This window comes from Myotis brandtii, unplaced genomic scaffold, assembly GCF_000412655.1.
Source record: "Myotis brandtii unplaced genomic scaffold, ASM41265v1 scaffold242, whole genome shotgun sequence".
Lineage (NCBI taxonomy): Eukaryota > Metazoa > Chordata > Mammalia > Chiroptera > Vespertilionidae > Myotis > Myotis brandtii.
The window spans coordinates 346,313-361,536 of NW_005359149.1; the positions used below are offsets into that span (position 1 = coordinate 346,313).

At 43.1% G+C, this 15,224-nt stretch overlaps 1 protein-coding gene across 1 annotated transcript in view; it reads right to left on the reverse strand.

The window, feature by feature from the left end:
* Nucleotides 1–5,263: 5,263 nt before the first annotated feature.
* Nucleotides 5,264–15,224, reverse strand: part of MYZAP (myocardial zonula adherens protein) — a 72,540-nt gene continuing 62,579 nt past the window's right edge. Inside the window, exon 12 of the mRNA XM_005866999.2 lies at nt 5,264–6,229. Within this exon, the coding sequence (XP_005867061.1) occupies nt 6,130–6,229 (100 nt within the window). The 3' untranslated portion in view covers nt 5,264–6,129. The remainder of the gene's footprint in view (nt 6,230–15,224) is intronic.

Below are 15,224 nucleotides of genomic sequence, written 5' to 3' on the forward strand. Positions count from 1 at the left end.
CAAAAATGTTTAAATAAATTTGAGGGTACCATAGAGACCTTTTATTTTTAGGGTTGGGCCACAAAGTGACCAGTTAAGGTTTTTCTGGCCGAATGTGTTTTGTTTAGGAGGTGGCAAGTTAAGAGGAAAGGGGGGAATTAAAACATTTGCGAGATGCCATTAATCTCCAGCAAGAGCCTAGAGTTGTTGTTTTTTCCCCCTTTCATTTCAGAACTAATCCAGCTTTCTGTTATTTGGCTCAGAAAAGTCTTAAATCTGTAACAAGAGAGTAACTTCCTGTTCTCAAGAGTAAGGCTGCCAAAGAAAACATTTACAAGAAAAGTCCCAGGGCCAAAAAATTGCCTACTAATTATTTCTCAACCCCCCCTCCCACCCCTAATGCAGGAAGGTGAATGCTGTAAATGCTGTATGTTAAAACTCTAAAGTATGTATTGAGAAATTAAGAGAAAACCCCCAAGAACTGTTTGCCATTTATTTATATTTTATTGCATCCAAATTACATCAGTTTTATGGCCCTTGGGCACACATTAAATATTTCTTATAAATTTTGTTGGGAATTCCACAAAGATTATACTGTACCTTTATCAAAATACATTATGGAAGTTTTTACCTGGTACCTTCCCAGCTGAAGAAGAGAGAAGTCGCTCCTGGTTTCAGGAGCTGACCTAGTCCTGCCAGCGAGACTGTGATGTTGCTACGCGCTGGCCTGACACTCACAGGCAGGTCTCCTTGGTGACCTACCTACTCAGTGCCATCCCATCAAAACCCCAGCAGCCCTTTGGGAGAAACTGACAGACTGTAAAATTCATATGGAAATGCAAAGGACCTAGATTAGCCAAAACAGCTTCGAAAAAGAAGAGCAAAGTTGGAGACTACCTGGCTTATGGTGAAGCTACAGTAACCAAGACAGTGGGGGTATTGATGTCAAGACAGGCAACTGAATCAATATAACAAAATAGAGAGGACAGAAGTAGAATTATGACTGTATGGCCAATTGACTTTCTACAACGCTACAGGGGCAATTCCATGGAAAACGGGTAGACTTTTCAACAAATGGTGCTAAAACAATTGGATATTCACATGTGAAGAAACTTCTTTCATTGATACTTCTCGCCACATATTAGTAATCTAATCCTGCAGAGTCCAATTACCCCCAAATTTAGCAGCATCTACCTCTGGTCTCTCTTTCCAGAAACGCATCTCCAGTCTCCCTTTTGGGCTTTTCCTTCCCTGACAAAGTCAAATGAGTGATTCTCAAATTTGTATACGAGGAAAAGGAGACTAACTTCCTGCTCATCCAGCCACCAGCCCCATTCTCCTACTTTTCCTTCCGTACAATATATGTCCAATAAGAGGAGATCCTTGGCTTTGCAAATGTTCATGGTGCCACACCTCCTTCCCAGCAATTATTAGTAATGATAGCAGGTATCAATAACTGTCATGTCTCTGGTGCAGAGCTGGAAAATTTTTCCATGCTATTTCATGTGATCTGCACAAAAGGCTATGTGCGGGGTGCAATTCCATTTGCTTCCTGGGCAGAACTTCTTACTGGGGCACCGAGCCTCAGAGAGCTGAAGTGATCTAACCAAGGGGTATTGCGATTCAGTGGCAGACCTGAGACCGACTCCAGGCTTCCCACCTGTGTCCTGGAATCAGACAGGCCTTGAGTTTGAGTTTGATCCCTTTGAGTTTCAGTTGCCTTATGTACAAAATGGTGGGGACAACACCTTCCCCACAGGACTGCTGTGGAGAGGCCGGGCATGTAAGCCGTGTTGCCTCAGCAATCTCGGGCCCCTTTACTTCCCCGACCAAGGCCCTTTCTGGAATGCTTTTCCTTTGTAGATTTCTTCGTGCTCATCAAGGTTGGGAATGATCCTCTCCAAATGATGTATGGGAAACTGCTTCCCAAGTGCTTACATCACTGGAGAGACAGAAAATGGATGTGAGGATAAATGATTAGCTATAAGAGTAGAAGAGATGGGCGGAGATAGCCAAAGGTCAGGAGGAACCCGATTCACTGGGACAGGTTCTGGTATTGACAAGGTCTTGAGGTGCACATGTGTGTTTTCCTCGCACCTGGCATGCAGCACCTGGCACACAGCACCTGGCATGTGCTGGTTGACCTGAACTGAACCTCTGAGTCTGGATGTCAAGAAAAACACCAGAGTCTGATGTAGCCTGAGCTCCCCAACCCTTGCCCTGAGGACCAACCTGAAGGTCCGAGAGCAGGCAGACAGCAGTTGCTAGGGAGAAAATGGGTGCCCAGAGAAGACATACTGGTACATCCTTGGTTAGTGTGCCCTCTAATGGGGACCATGTCACATCCCCCAACGCCAAGCACTTCCCAAATGTTCTCCTCTCCCTGGCGAGCTCTGAAATCTGCCCTCCGGGGCAGGTCCCACTCAGATTCACACCCCATCTCAGGCACATGGCCTGTACGTCCCTGTCTCATGGCTGGCTCTTGCTCCTGGCTCACTAAGCAGCAGGCCCTCTCTGATTCCAGGGCCCGGGGGGACACCTGCTCCTCTGAGCCCAGTCCTGTTTCCTGTCAGCTGCCCAGGCACTCTCTGGGCCGTGGGGACGCTACAGGCCTGCAGATCACACCTGCAGTCCCTGAGCTCAGGTATCCAAAGGCAATATCCTGAAGGAATTTTCTTCCCTGCCTGTTTGGAGGACATATGCGTCTGCTTAAAGCAAGCAACTTTACACACGCCTTCCTTTCTCATCCCCCATGCTGGCAAAGGGGCTGAGAAACCACATTCTCATCCTGTGGGGGAGAGTTTCAATGGATTCAAATTTCCACAGGCCAAATTGGACCTAAATGTACGTCACTTTTGACCCAGCAATTCCTTTTCTAGGAATTTATCCTGAGAAAATAATTAGGCAAATGTAGAAAGACATATTGTACAGGATGGTTCATCAGAAGATTGTTCAAAGGGAGTAAAATTCCAACAATAAGGAATAGTTCAAGTGAATCATAGAACATCAATAAATTGGAATCCAATTAATTATAAGAAACAATGGTGTAGATACCTAGAATTATCATAGCAAGTGAAAAGTAGTTACCAAAGTATGCAATGGTAACAGGCGGCATTTATTGGGTGCTTAGGATATGCCAAGCACTATTCTAAGAACCTCACAGATGTTAACTTGCTTAATCATCACACCAACCCCAGTTAGGAAGGAACTGTCACTGTCCCCATTTTACAGGGGGTTGAAGGGATTCTATGACTTGCCCAAGGCACACACTCAGTGGCTGAGCACATGCTGCATCTCAGAACAGGGGCCTATTTAAGAACAAAACTAAATAAATGGTGTGTGCGGGTGTAAGAAAATCTGGAAGGACCAGACTAAAAATATTAACCGAGGAATAATGTATTATAGGATGTTATCTTTTTTTAAGTTATATATACTGCTGTTCTTCATTTCATTAGACGAAATTTACCCTGTCATGTTAGAGTTCATTCTGCCAGTTCTACTCATGACCTGTGCTCAGGAGGAGATGAAGAGTTCACTCTCTCAGGTAGTGGGTCAGGGGTCACCGGAGTTAATGTTGACAAAGGATCAAGAAGGGTCATCTCTATTTCTTTGTTTCAGTCTACACTGCTCAGGAACTCACTTAGTCTTTCTGAATAGTTCAAATGTTCAGAATTCTCTACATCAGTGATGGTGAACCTATGACACGTGTGTCAGAGGTGACACGCGAACTCATTTTTTTGGTTGATTTTTCTTTGTTAAATGGCATTTAAATATATAAAATAAATATCAAAAATATAAGTCTTTGTTTTATTATGGTTGCAAATATCAAAAAATTTCTATATGTGACACGGCACCAGAGTTAAGTTAGGGTTTTTCAAAATGCTGACACGCCGAGCTCAAAAGGTTCGCCATCACTGCTCTACATGTTAAAGATATATTTAAAAATATAAAAGCCCCAGCCCTGGCCAGGTGACTAAGTTGGTTGGAGTGTCATGCCATACACCAAAAAAAAAAAAAAAAAAAAAAAAAGGTAAAAAAAAAAGGTTGCAGGTTTGATTCCCAGCCAGGGCACATATCTAGGTTATGGATTCCATTCTCAGTTGGGGAATGTAAGGGAGGCAGCCAATCGATGTTTCTTTCTCATATCAATGTTTCTCCCTCTCTCTCCCCTTTCCTCCCCTCTTTAAAATAAATAAATAAATAAATAAACAAATAAATAAATAAATAAATAAAATCAATAAACATATCCTAGGATGAGGATAAAAAAAATACAAAGGCCCCAGATAGAGACCACCTTTAATGCTGTGAATGATCCATGGTATTCTCTGAATGTAAAATTACCCACTAAAATGTTCTTTTTTCTTTCTTGTTTTAGGAAAGAGAGAGGAGGGAATGTGGTGGTGCTCACGGAGCAGTTTTCATTTCTGCCTTGCTCCCATTAAAGCTCACATTCCTTCCTGCGTTGCATTTCATTTAGAAATGGCTGTCCGACCAGCTTCTCTAGAGGCCTGGGGCTCGCAGTTAGTTCCCTCTGCCACTCCAAGTCCAGCTTCTCTCTCCTGTTCCCAAGGGCTGCTGTTGTCTGAGATGCTCCTTTTCTGGGCATGGTTTCTCACCGCTGGGACATCCCCATGAGGGGACCAGGAGGCAGCAGAGCCTTAAAATAAACCTTCAGAATGAAGCAATTGCTCCTGCGCTCAGCGCCCGGCCAGTGCCTCTGTATGAACACCTCATTCGGCACTCACATCAGCTGTCCAGGGAGGAGTGCTTATCCCAGGTTCTTAGAAGATGAAGCTTTGGTGACTGCCCAAGGTCCTACAATCATAATTTAAATACCACTTTGGCTTCAAAATGCACATTTTCCTTTTTACACTATCCTGATTCACAGGGATTTACCCATCTAAGTTCCTTTGTTTTATTTCTTCGGTGCTTTATTTTTTTGAAGTAGGGAAGGGCAGAGGGGGGATTGTGCAAAAGGGAGAGTGATTTTTTAAAGTAAAAACTACTTTTGTATTTTATAACCATGTATCTTATTCTTTTCAGAAAGAGAGTTAACTAGTTAAGTTTCAGAGCTTAAAAATACACACACACACACACACACACACACCATAACCCCCCCCCCCCCCACACACACACACATACACACACATCTTATGGTTCATAAGTGCTTCTATGGATTATGCTAATTGAAAGCTCACCATGCCCTGACCTTAACACCCACTTCAGAGTCTGATTCTGTTCTCGACCCCTTGTCCACGGTCATGGGTGAAACACAGAGACAACATCAGTAGAACAAAATATATGGCATTTATTAAACAGATGTGACACGGGTAATTATAATATCAGAGTAGAGCATGCATGAACAAATTACTCATTCGTTTAACAAAAACACCAATCAATACTGAAAACATGACATGATTAAATTTCCACAACGTACAAAATTCTCTTTCAGTTAAAATGAGAAAGAAAAAAAAAATCACAGGTTGAATAAATACAGTGATTTCAGCTGGCTCCACAGAGGCATAAGGCACAGATTAAACGAAGGGATTGGCAGGTCAGAATGAAGCGTGTCTGCCCACATGAGGACCATCTCCAAGGGTTCCCTCAACACTGCACACAACCGAGAGGAGACCGCACCTGTGCTGGGAACAATCCCCCCCCCCCCCACCCCCGTCAAGTCCCCCGGTGCCCATGCTCTTGTGGGCAGGCTTCTCTGCTCCAGAGAAATACTGCCTCTAATACTTTTACGGGTAAACAAAGCCTTCATGCGTAACAAATGGTCCTGGCCAGATTAACATGAAATTTCAAATGAATGCCCTTTTTCCTCCCAATTGAAGTCTAGTAAAACAAAATAGATTGTGAGGGAATTCTTCTGACAGGACTTAAGCGTATACACGGAAAACTAACCATGGCCCAGGACAGCGGAATAGGCTGGTTGGGTGTTTGAAATATGACCTTGTAAACCTCTCTCCTGCCCTCCCCCTCCGCCTCCACTTTCCTTCACATCTTATGAAATGGATCAGAACCGCAGCAATTTCCATTCTGGCTTAAACGGCATATACGAAGAAGCAATAGTCACTCTTTCCAGACTTCAAGCCGCCGGGTCCCAGGGCCTTTGTCCATCTGTAAAAAGTGCACATCTCTGAGGGCCTAAGTCAGAGATTTCTTCATGGTTAACTCCAGGACTCGTGCGTATGGGGCATAGTTCCTGGAAGGCATTGCGGAGACTTCACGGGTCCGATGTGCTTCGCTGAGAAATGAGAAAAGGCTGGTCAGGAAGACGAAACAAAACTCTCCGTGCTCTTGGGTAAGTCAACTCTAGGAAATGGCTTTTCGACACTTAAAAACAGAGTGTAATAATGCAGTTGAATATTTCATTTAAATGTTACAAAAGGGACCATTATTTGTAGCCAATTGTAAAGGCTTAGCACGTGCAAGGCATCCATGATTCAGAAAAATATAAAACATGCATTGAAGGAATTCATAATTTGGTGGGAAAGATCCGTACATAAGTCATTTTAAGATGATGTATTGGGCACGACTATAATAGAGACGTAAAGAGCTGAGCTGGATATTCTCCATTTGCCCACTCAGATCTACTTTCCCCCTTCTCCACTCACTCTCAGCCCTGGGGAGCTGACCCGAAGGTCAGCATCAATGGACTCCCTCACCGTTCATTGGGTCATTTGACCAATTGGGACATGATAGCGGGAGATGAGAAAACAGGACAGAGAGGTCAGAACATTTGTTCCCTCCTGGCCAGGTGGCAGGTGGCAGGTGGCCATACTCCGCTGGCAAAGGCCACAGGTACAGCCCTACCCTCTGTCTCCTCCACTGGCTTTCACCCCTGCCTCTTTAGGCCCAGACTCTGCCACTGTCCTTTGCTTATTTTCCTTAAAGGTGTCCAAATCTTTACAAATAGTCCCTTCATTTAAGTTTCTCTAATAGTCCCTTCCAGCCAGGACCCTGAGAAATTAATATATTATGGAAAAACTGGGGGCAGAATGAGCTAGCATCACTAGGAGGGCATCTGGAAATCCGCACAGGAAAGGTGAATCTTGAAGGATTCTCAGGCATCCCTCACGTGGGCAAGGAGGGGATGGGAATTCCAGGCAGAAGAAACCGTATGCGCCAAGGCAAGGAAGGGCGGACACGAAGGCCGCAGGTGCGAAAGGAGACACACTTGGTTCAACTGGAGCAAAGACTTCAAAATGGAAATCGGGCAAAGCCGAGACATGGTGGAGCAGGACCCTTGGTGCTCTCCTAAGGAGTTCAGAGGGGACAGAGAGTCCCAAAGGGGTTCAAGGGGTTTGGGGGGATGATATGCTCATATTTTTATTCCAGCAAGATACCTTGGTACTGCTGAGGGCTGACTACTGAGGGGTCAGTCTGGAGGCAGAAGGTTAGTTGGGAGATTTTTGCTATTTAGGATGTGATCAGGGGAATGAATTCTAACAGTAGCACTGCAGGTAAAGTAGCAAGGAAAAGTTAGGAGGATATGTGAGATGTAGATTTAATAGGATTTAGTGACTAAGATGGAGCCATATCTCATATTTTTTCCTCCTGGATACATAATACAACTACATTTCCCAGCCTCCCTTGCAATTCGGTGGGCCATGTCACCAAATGAGCAGAAACCATTTACAGTTGACCCTTGAAGAACATGGATTTGAACTGTGCAGGTCCACTCATAAGAGGGTTACACGGATTTTAAAAATCTGCATATAAGTGGGCCCACACAGTTCAAACCCGTGTTCTTCAAGGGTCAATGGTATTTTTCAGTCTGCAGTTGGAAATCCATGTATGCTAAAGGCCTACTTATTATAGTCAAATTTTTGATTGCGTGGGGGCTGGTGCTCCTAATTCCTGCATTATTCAGTAGTCAACTGTATATTGCTTCCAGGTTTAGCCTATAAAAACCTTCTACATAATTCTCTGATTTCTCTCTTTCCTTTCATGCAGAGGAGACAATAGAGGACCCAAGAGGACTCCAAAGCCCAGGCAGAGTCACTAGACAGGAGAATCCTGGGCTCCTGGATGGTGTGTGGAGCGAGGCCCATGCTAACCTGCCTTAGATTGTGGTGAGAAATCAACCTTTACTGTGCTCAGCCCCCAATATCTCTGGGCTGTTTGTTACAGCTGCTACATTTCTTATCCCGACTGCTGCAATGACCAATTATGTATATGAGATATAAGACTCAACTCTCTTTCCCCTAACTTTCCATGTCCAATTACGCACCAAGTGGTATGGAATTGAAAGTACTGTTCTGTGATCTCTCTTCTCTATCCCCCCAGCCACTGCCTTAGTTCAGGCTCTCATACTTTATCTTTGAATTTTGGAACAGTGTTCCAAATGGTCTCCCTGACTCCACCTCCCCGAATTTACTATCCATTTGCTGTCAAGGACATCTTCCTAAAAAGACAACAGAGCACATTACTGTTGTTAAAATTCTCCAAAGTCTCCCTAATACTTCCTGGGTGAAGTCCAACTCCTCTGTCTGGTCTAAAGGCCCTCCACCATCTCCTGTTTTATCTCCTGGCTGGCTTTGCAAACCAGCACACGATTCTCACCATTCACTGCACTGCTGCCCACCTCCCTGCAACCTCATGCTGTCCCCTCCACCTTGAGTGCTTCCCTAATCAGATCGATCTGATGAATTCCTGCCTGTATTTCAAGACTCAAACCAGGCAGCACCTCCCATATGACAATTTCCCTGACTCCCCCGACCAGTGATAGAAATGATCCTTCCTTTCTTTATCCGTTCACAGTTCCCTTGAGCAGCGCTGCTCAATTCCCTGCTTCCCAAAGGTTCACTTCTGCTAAACTTTCCCAACACCAACACCTCCCATTACCTTGCAGTGATTTTCAACTAAAGAGTCGTAGGGAGACAGTTTCTTAATGAGGTCTATTAGAAGCTTGGGGGGGGGGGGGGGGGGGGGATAATAATTGTGAAATATGCCCAGAGCCTGTTGCATCACAAAGGTCTACTGTCCAGGAGAAAATACTTTGACAGAACTTGATAAATGGCTGGAAGAAGAGCTAGCCTTCCTGTCTCACCTAAGAGGAAAAGGAAGAAACAGTCAATATGAGTCAAGCGTCAAGGAAATGAGTTAGGAATGCTACAGCGAGGAGGGGAGATGGGGCCAAGGGAGAAAAGCTATTCCGCTGGAGCTATGTCTGTGAGTCACAGGCCCTGACACAGGCCCACAGAAACACTGAGACTTAATCAGAACACTGACAGTGCGCTCCCTCACCCATACCAACCAGCGTAATGTCAACATAAAAACACTCAAACCGGTAAAGAACTTTCGTGAGTTTATTTGAGCCAAACTGTGGAGAATTGCCGGAAGCAGAAACTCAATGGACTGGGAGAATGCTCCGGAGAATGGTGGTTTTTCACCTTGTTTTATACATTACAATCAAAGGAGGAGACATAAGTGGGTCACATGAAATCCATTGGCGATAGATTAGGGAGGCGAGAGAAAGCAAAGTAGGGGGGTGACCTCTGGGATTGGATAAAAAGTAAAATGATAGACACATACTTCTTTTACTTAGGTGGGTGCAGAATAGTTAACAGTCAACGATTAACATGACAACAATAACAATGAAGGAATTTATGGTCTCTGTCCTGGTGCCCAGGTACATATGGTTGTACCCCGAGGGATCCGGAAAAAGGGAAGTTACCCAGACATTTCAGAGGTACTAGTATGTTATCTTAGATGCAAAAAGACAATAGGCTCAGTTAAGGTAAAGATTGACCTTGTCAATGAAGATACGGGCCTAGGACATGACTACTCACCATAACTGCTTTTAGTTAAAGTTTAATTTCAGACCATCCTTTGTAGTTACTTTAGGTCTTTGAATTTGCAAAACTGCCACGCAGGCCTTCCCTGAGCTTGTCAGGTTAGCATGTAGCCCCTTTCGTCCATAATACCAATAGGGCTGACGTAAGATTACGATAGCTGAAGAAGCTGTAAGACACAGCCTCAGAATCTCTGAGTACTTAGAGAAGCCCAAAGGAAAGAGGGGAGATTAAACTTCACATGTCTCTCCCCAATTGATTCAATATGTCCTTTCCAAGCCCTCTGCCTTACCCTCCCCATAACACCTTGAAAAGGCCTGTCACACAGGCTTCTGACACACCACTGGGAGCACCTCATTGCACCCCCTGGTCTATGCATTTGTCTCCTCTGCTGGGTGTCAGTTCTTGAAGAGTGAAAACTGCATCTTACTCATCTTCATGGCCCCAGAAGCTCACTCAGGCCAGGCACAGAGCCCTCACTCCACAAACAGGTGACAGAGGGAACCAGAGGACCAAGGATGCTGAGAAGGATGCTCAGAGTGTCACCTGCCACACAGAGGAAGCCACGGGATCTGGCAACCCCGGAGTCCGCAGTGACCTCCCCAGGCAGGTTCGTGGAGTGCCAGGGGCAGAAGCCAGATGGCAATTTTTGCCAACCACTGTGAAAATTCCCCATAACAGAAATGGTCTCCAGTGACAATATTCTAAAAGCCCATAAAGTGCAGAAATATTTATAAAGGTGGACCTTCCGGGCTTCAGAAACAGGCTCATACAGCCCAACCAAAAAGAGTGAGGTATTTTACTCAGTTGATCACTAGGAAACAATAAGATTTAAGAACACAAATAATTTTTTCAACCATATAACTGAAATTTGACCATTTTCTTTAAAACGTTAAGGCTATTGTTAACCATTTATAAATCCATAAAGAGGAAATTCCCCTGGGGGAATGATAGCAGAATCAGCAACTAAAGCTTTGACAAAAGCTACTTTGTGTTCTGGTCTCTGCAACAGAAATTTGAAAATGTAGGCATTTTAAAGTGCTTACTGTGTGCTCGGCACTTAGGACCACAGGGAATATTTTTCATTAAATTGTACCTATTAAGACATAATTTATGAGTTTGCTGGAAACCAGGTTTTACTTGGGGCAGGAGTAAGAGGCCTCTTTTCTTTTGTTATTTTTGTTTTCACTTTTCTCTGTGAACTAAGGTTAGCTGACCTGAAATTGCTCTCCACGGATTTAATTAGCATACGTCAAACCTTTCAAATAAAGCGGTTCAAACTTTTATTTTAAAAATAGGAGTTTAAAAGCCCCTGAAGTCACACTGAGTGCCTTCTCACTTCTTCCCCTTCTCCTTGCTCCATGAAGAGATCCTTGCTGTCCAGGAATGTGTGTAGCAGAGATTAGAGGAAGGAGGGGAAGGATTTGAAGAGAAGAGCCTGGAGGTTGAGAGATTGGACATGACACTAACTAACCTCAGGCAGTGGGAAAAGAAAGATATGAAGCAAGTCCTGAAGGAAAAAGGCAGCACTGTATGAGTGAGTGAGTCTAGGAGCAAACAATCGTGTCTCAGAGGTGACTGCAGTATACTGAGCTTAGGTAACTGGGAAAGCAGTGGCAGCAAAAGAAAATACGCAAATGTGGTCACTGCACTGGGGACCCTATGTCTGTGACTCATCTCAGCAAGCTTCTGAGGGAATTACTATCTTGCTATTCCAGGTGAGAAAACTGACTTGCACAGCTGTGGATGGAGCAAGAGGAGGCAGATCCAGGACCCAAACCCAGAGTTAACCTCCTGCAAGTATTCAACCACCACTCAGAGAAACCGACGTTGGTAGAGAGAATGACTGGCTCAGTGATGGACCTCGTGGTATGAAGATCAAGCAGACATGAGCTGGGAGCGTCCAGCAAGCAGAAGGAAACGAAGACGTGTATGCAAGACAGAGAGATTCAACTACTTCATGGCTCAGCCACAGGGCAAAGCCAGGAGACTGGATGCCATCTTTGTAGAAACTACTGTAACCAAGCTAGAACCATGAGGAGTTCCTACAGTGAGATCTTAGAGGAAAAAGAGGATCCACCAAAAAACATGAAGGACAGGCCAGGAAGGAAGGAGAGAACCAAGAAAGGAAAGTCCTATAAGGGTAAGAAACAGACATTCTTCTGCTAAGAAGGACTATCAAATGCTAGAGAGGGATGGCTCCAATCAACAGATATATGTGCCTATTATGTGTGAAGTACTATTCTACTAGTAACTAAGTCCCAGAGAGACTGCAGTTAGTGAAATGGATGAAAATCCCTGCCCTCATGAAGCTTACATTCTAGTGGAGGGAGAGAGATAATAAAAACGAAGAGGTAAAATATAAGCAAGAAATGTTTTTCCGCCCTAACCGGTTTGGCTCAGTGGATAGAGCGCCAGCCTGCGGACTCAAGGGTCCCAGGTTCAATTCCGGTCAAGGGCATGTACCTTGGTTGCGGGCACATCCCCAGTAGGGGGTGTGTAGGAGGCAGCTGGTTGATGTTTCTCTCTCATCGATGTCCCTATCCCTCTCACTTCCTCTTTGTAAAAAATCAATAAAATATATTAAAAAAAACTGACAGAACTAAAGGGATCAGCAGACAAATCCACAATCACATTTAGAATTGTTAATACCTTTCTCTTAGTGCTTGATAGAAAATTTATACACACAAAAAAAATTTAGTAAGGATCTAGAAGGCCTGAGTAACACTATGTCTAATTGACATTTATAGACAGTATGCTCATCAACTGCAGAGTATATGCTCAATTCACCCATGGAACATACACTAAGATAAAGCATATGCTGGACCATTAAACATGTTTCAATAAATGTTATAGGATTAAAAATTATACAGACTTAGTTCTCTTATTAAATAGAATTAAGTTACAAATTAATAACAAAAAGTCATCTGAAAACTTTCCAAATCTTTAGAAATTAAGCAACTAAGTAACCCCATGGGTTAAAAAAAAATAAATCACAAGAAAAAAGTTTAGCTATTTCAAGCTAAATAATAATGAAAACACAACATATCAAAATATATAATGTAGTTAATGCAGTGATTAGAAGAAAATTTATAGTTTTAAAATTTAAAGGGAGAAATGTCATTTTAAATTAGTGAAATAAGCTTCTACTTTAAGAAGCTAGAAAAAATAGCTAATTAAACCCAAAGCAAGTAAGAACAGAGATCAGAAAGAGCAGAGAACACTAGAGAAAATAAAGTTATTTATTTGAAAAGATTCATGAAATTGATGCACTCCTAGAAAACTGATCAAGAAAAACAAACCCACAAATTACCAATACCAGGAATGAAAGAAGGAACATCAATTCATATACTTCAACCAGTAAAAGATAATTGTTTAAAAAATTTTATTCAAATGAATTTGACAACTTAGATAACAATAAATTTCTTGAAAGATATCAATACTGACACACACAAAAATGAAAATCTGTATAGTTACATGTGTTAAAGAAACTGAAATTATAATGGAAACCTTCCCAATGAGAAAATTCTAGGCCAGCTTTACTCTACTGGTGAGTTCATCAGACACTTCATAAAGAAGTAATATAAATTTTATACAAACTCTTTCAGAAAATATTTTAAAAAGGAAATACAATTCATTTTATGAGACCATAAAAACTGTGATGCAAAAATAAGATAAGGACATTACCAAAAAAAAATCACTTTATCTCTCTGGGCCTCAGTTTTGATGTCTATAAAACATGGGGATTAAGCTAGACCAGGGGCTTCCAATTTGTTTGATCACAGAACTCTTTATTCAAACAAAATCTTACTTGGAATCCAACTATACAGCACACTAAAAGCTGGGTTCTTCTCAGTTGGTTTTCTTTGGGTGATGGGGGTGGTGGGGAGGGGGTCCCCACAAGCCAGCTCCTTGCTAACGTCCTCGCCCCAAAGCCCTAGCACAGAGCGTGGCGGTTCCAAGAAGCACAGGTGGAAAACGACTGCCCCGGATGATCTCTAAAGACCTCGTGGTGCTCACCACCCTGGCTGGCGTGGTGCCTGTCACATAGTAGGCACTTCATAAATATTTGTGAGGAAACGAATGAAATATTATTCTGCCTTTTCGGAAATGTGGATACGTAGTTTTCATTTCCTCCGCTGATTGACCTAGGTAGTTAAAGTGCTAAGATGGATCCTGGGGGAGACCAAATGTTACATTTATGGAAAAGCTGCTTTTAGATACCGAAGTGGCTTCCAAGTTCACCGTGGCCATAAGTTAAGGGTCTGTCAGCACTTCCATTATGAAAACCGCTTTGTGGTTTCATGACTTCGCCATAAAAGTTTGCTTCAGGCTATCCTTCGGCACACAAATTGAAAACCATGTTTTAAGCCAAAATGTGGGAATTAGAAAACAAACAACTGATTGGTTTCAGACATAGTTTTGGACCTGGCCTGGCCAAACAAGATTTATTATGTGGGCAATTAGAGTGGACTAGGCCACTTGGTTCTTAAAAAATGAAAAGGAGGGAAATGGCCTAACTATTTATATTTCAAAAGGAGTTCCTGGATATGATCAATCATTCCTTTTTAAAATTTTTATTAATTTATTGACTTGAGAGAGAAAGAAAAAGAAAGAGAGTGACATGGAGTTGTTGTTCCATTTATTCACTGGCTGATTCTTATATGTGCCTTGACCAGGGATGGAACCCGAAACCTTGGCATATGGAGATGATGCTCTAACCAACTGAGCTACCTGGCCAGGGCGCTTTTTGGCTACACTTTTATTATGTACTCTGTACCCCACATGGATGAGACCTGGGGCCTATTTACATAATCTTTCCCCCCCTTTTTTCTTTCTTTTTAAAAAACTTTTTCTATTAATCATATCGGAGTGACGAAATTTGCCTTGCTTTCACCAGAAACAAGCAATGTAAATGAGAACAATGTGACCCTGGTTACCTAAGTCACAAGCCACATGTCATCAGCATGCTTCTTATCAGCTTGTTTTATGTCCTCTTTGGACCAAGCACAGTTGTGAGCACCTGGAGACGGTGGGTTTGTTACAGGTTCCCAGGCTCTAATCTTACTAGGACGAGACCTAGGCATGGGCGTGTGGAGCTGAACATTGAACGTGTCAGCCCTCTAGCGCAGAAATGCAACCGAATGCAACAGGCTATGGTTATGGTATATCTGCTCATGACTGAAGCACATCATTTATTTATGAATCTGATTCAGTGCTTGACAATACTCTGTTATGGTGCTGGGGCATAGATGAATTTTGTTCAAGATTTAGGCTCTCCCTGCCTCACAGGTCCCTCTCACAATGTTGTAAGTCACTACAATATCTGTTTTCCCTTCCAGGCTGCACTCTAGGACAGGAACTAAATCTCATTCTCCATATCATAATTGTCTGGCACAATGTCTGTGGAAGGAAGGAAGGAAGGAAGGAAGGAAGGAAGGA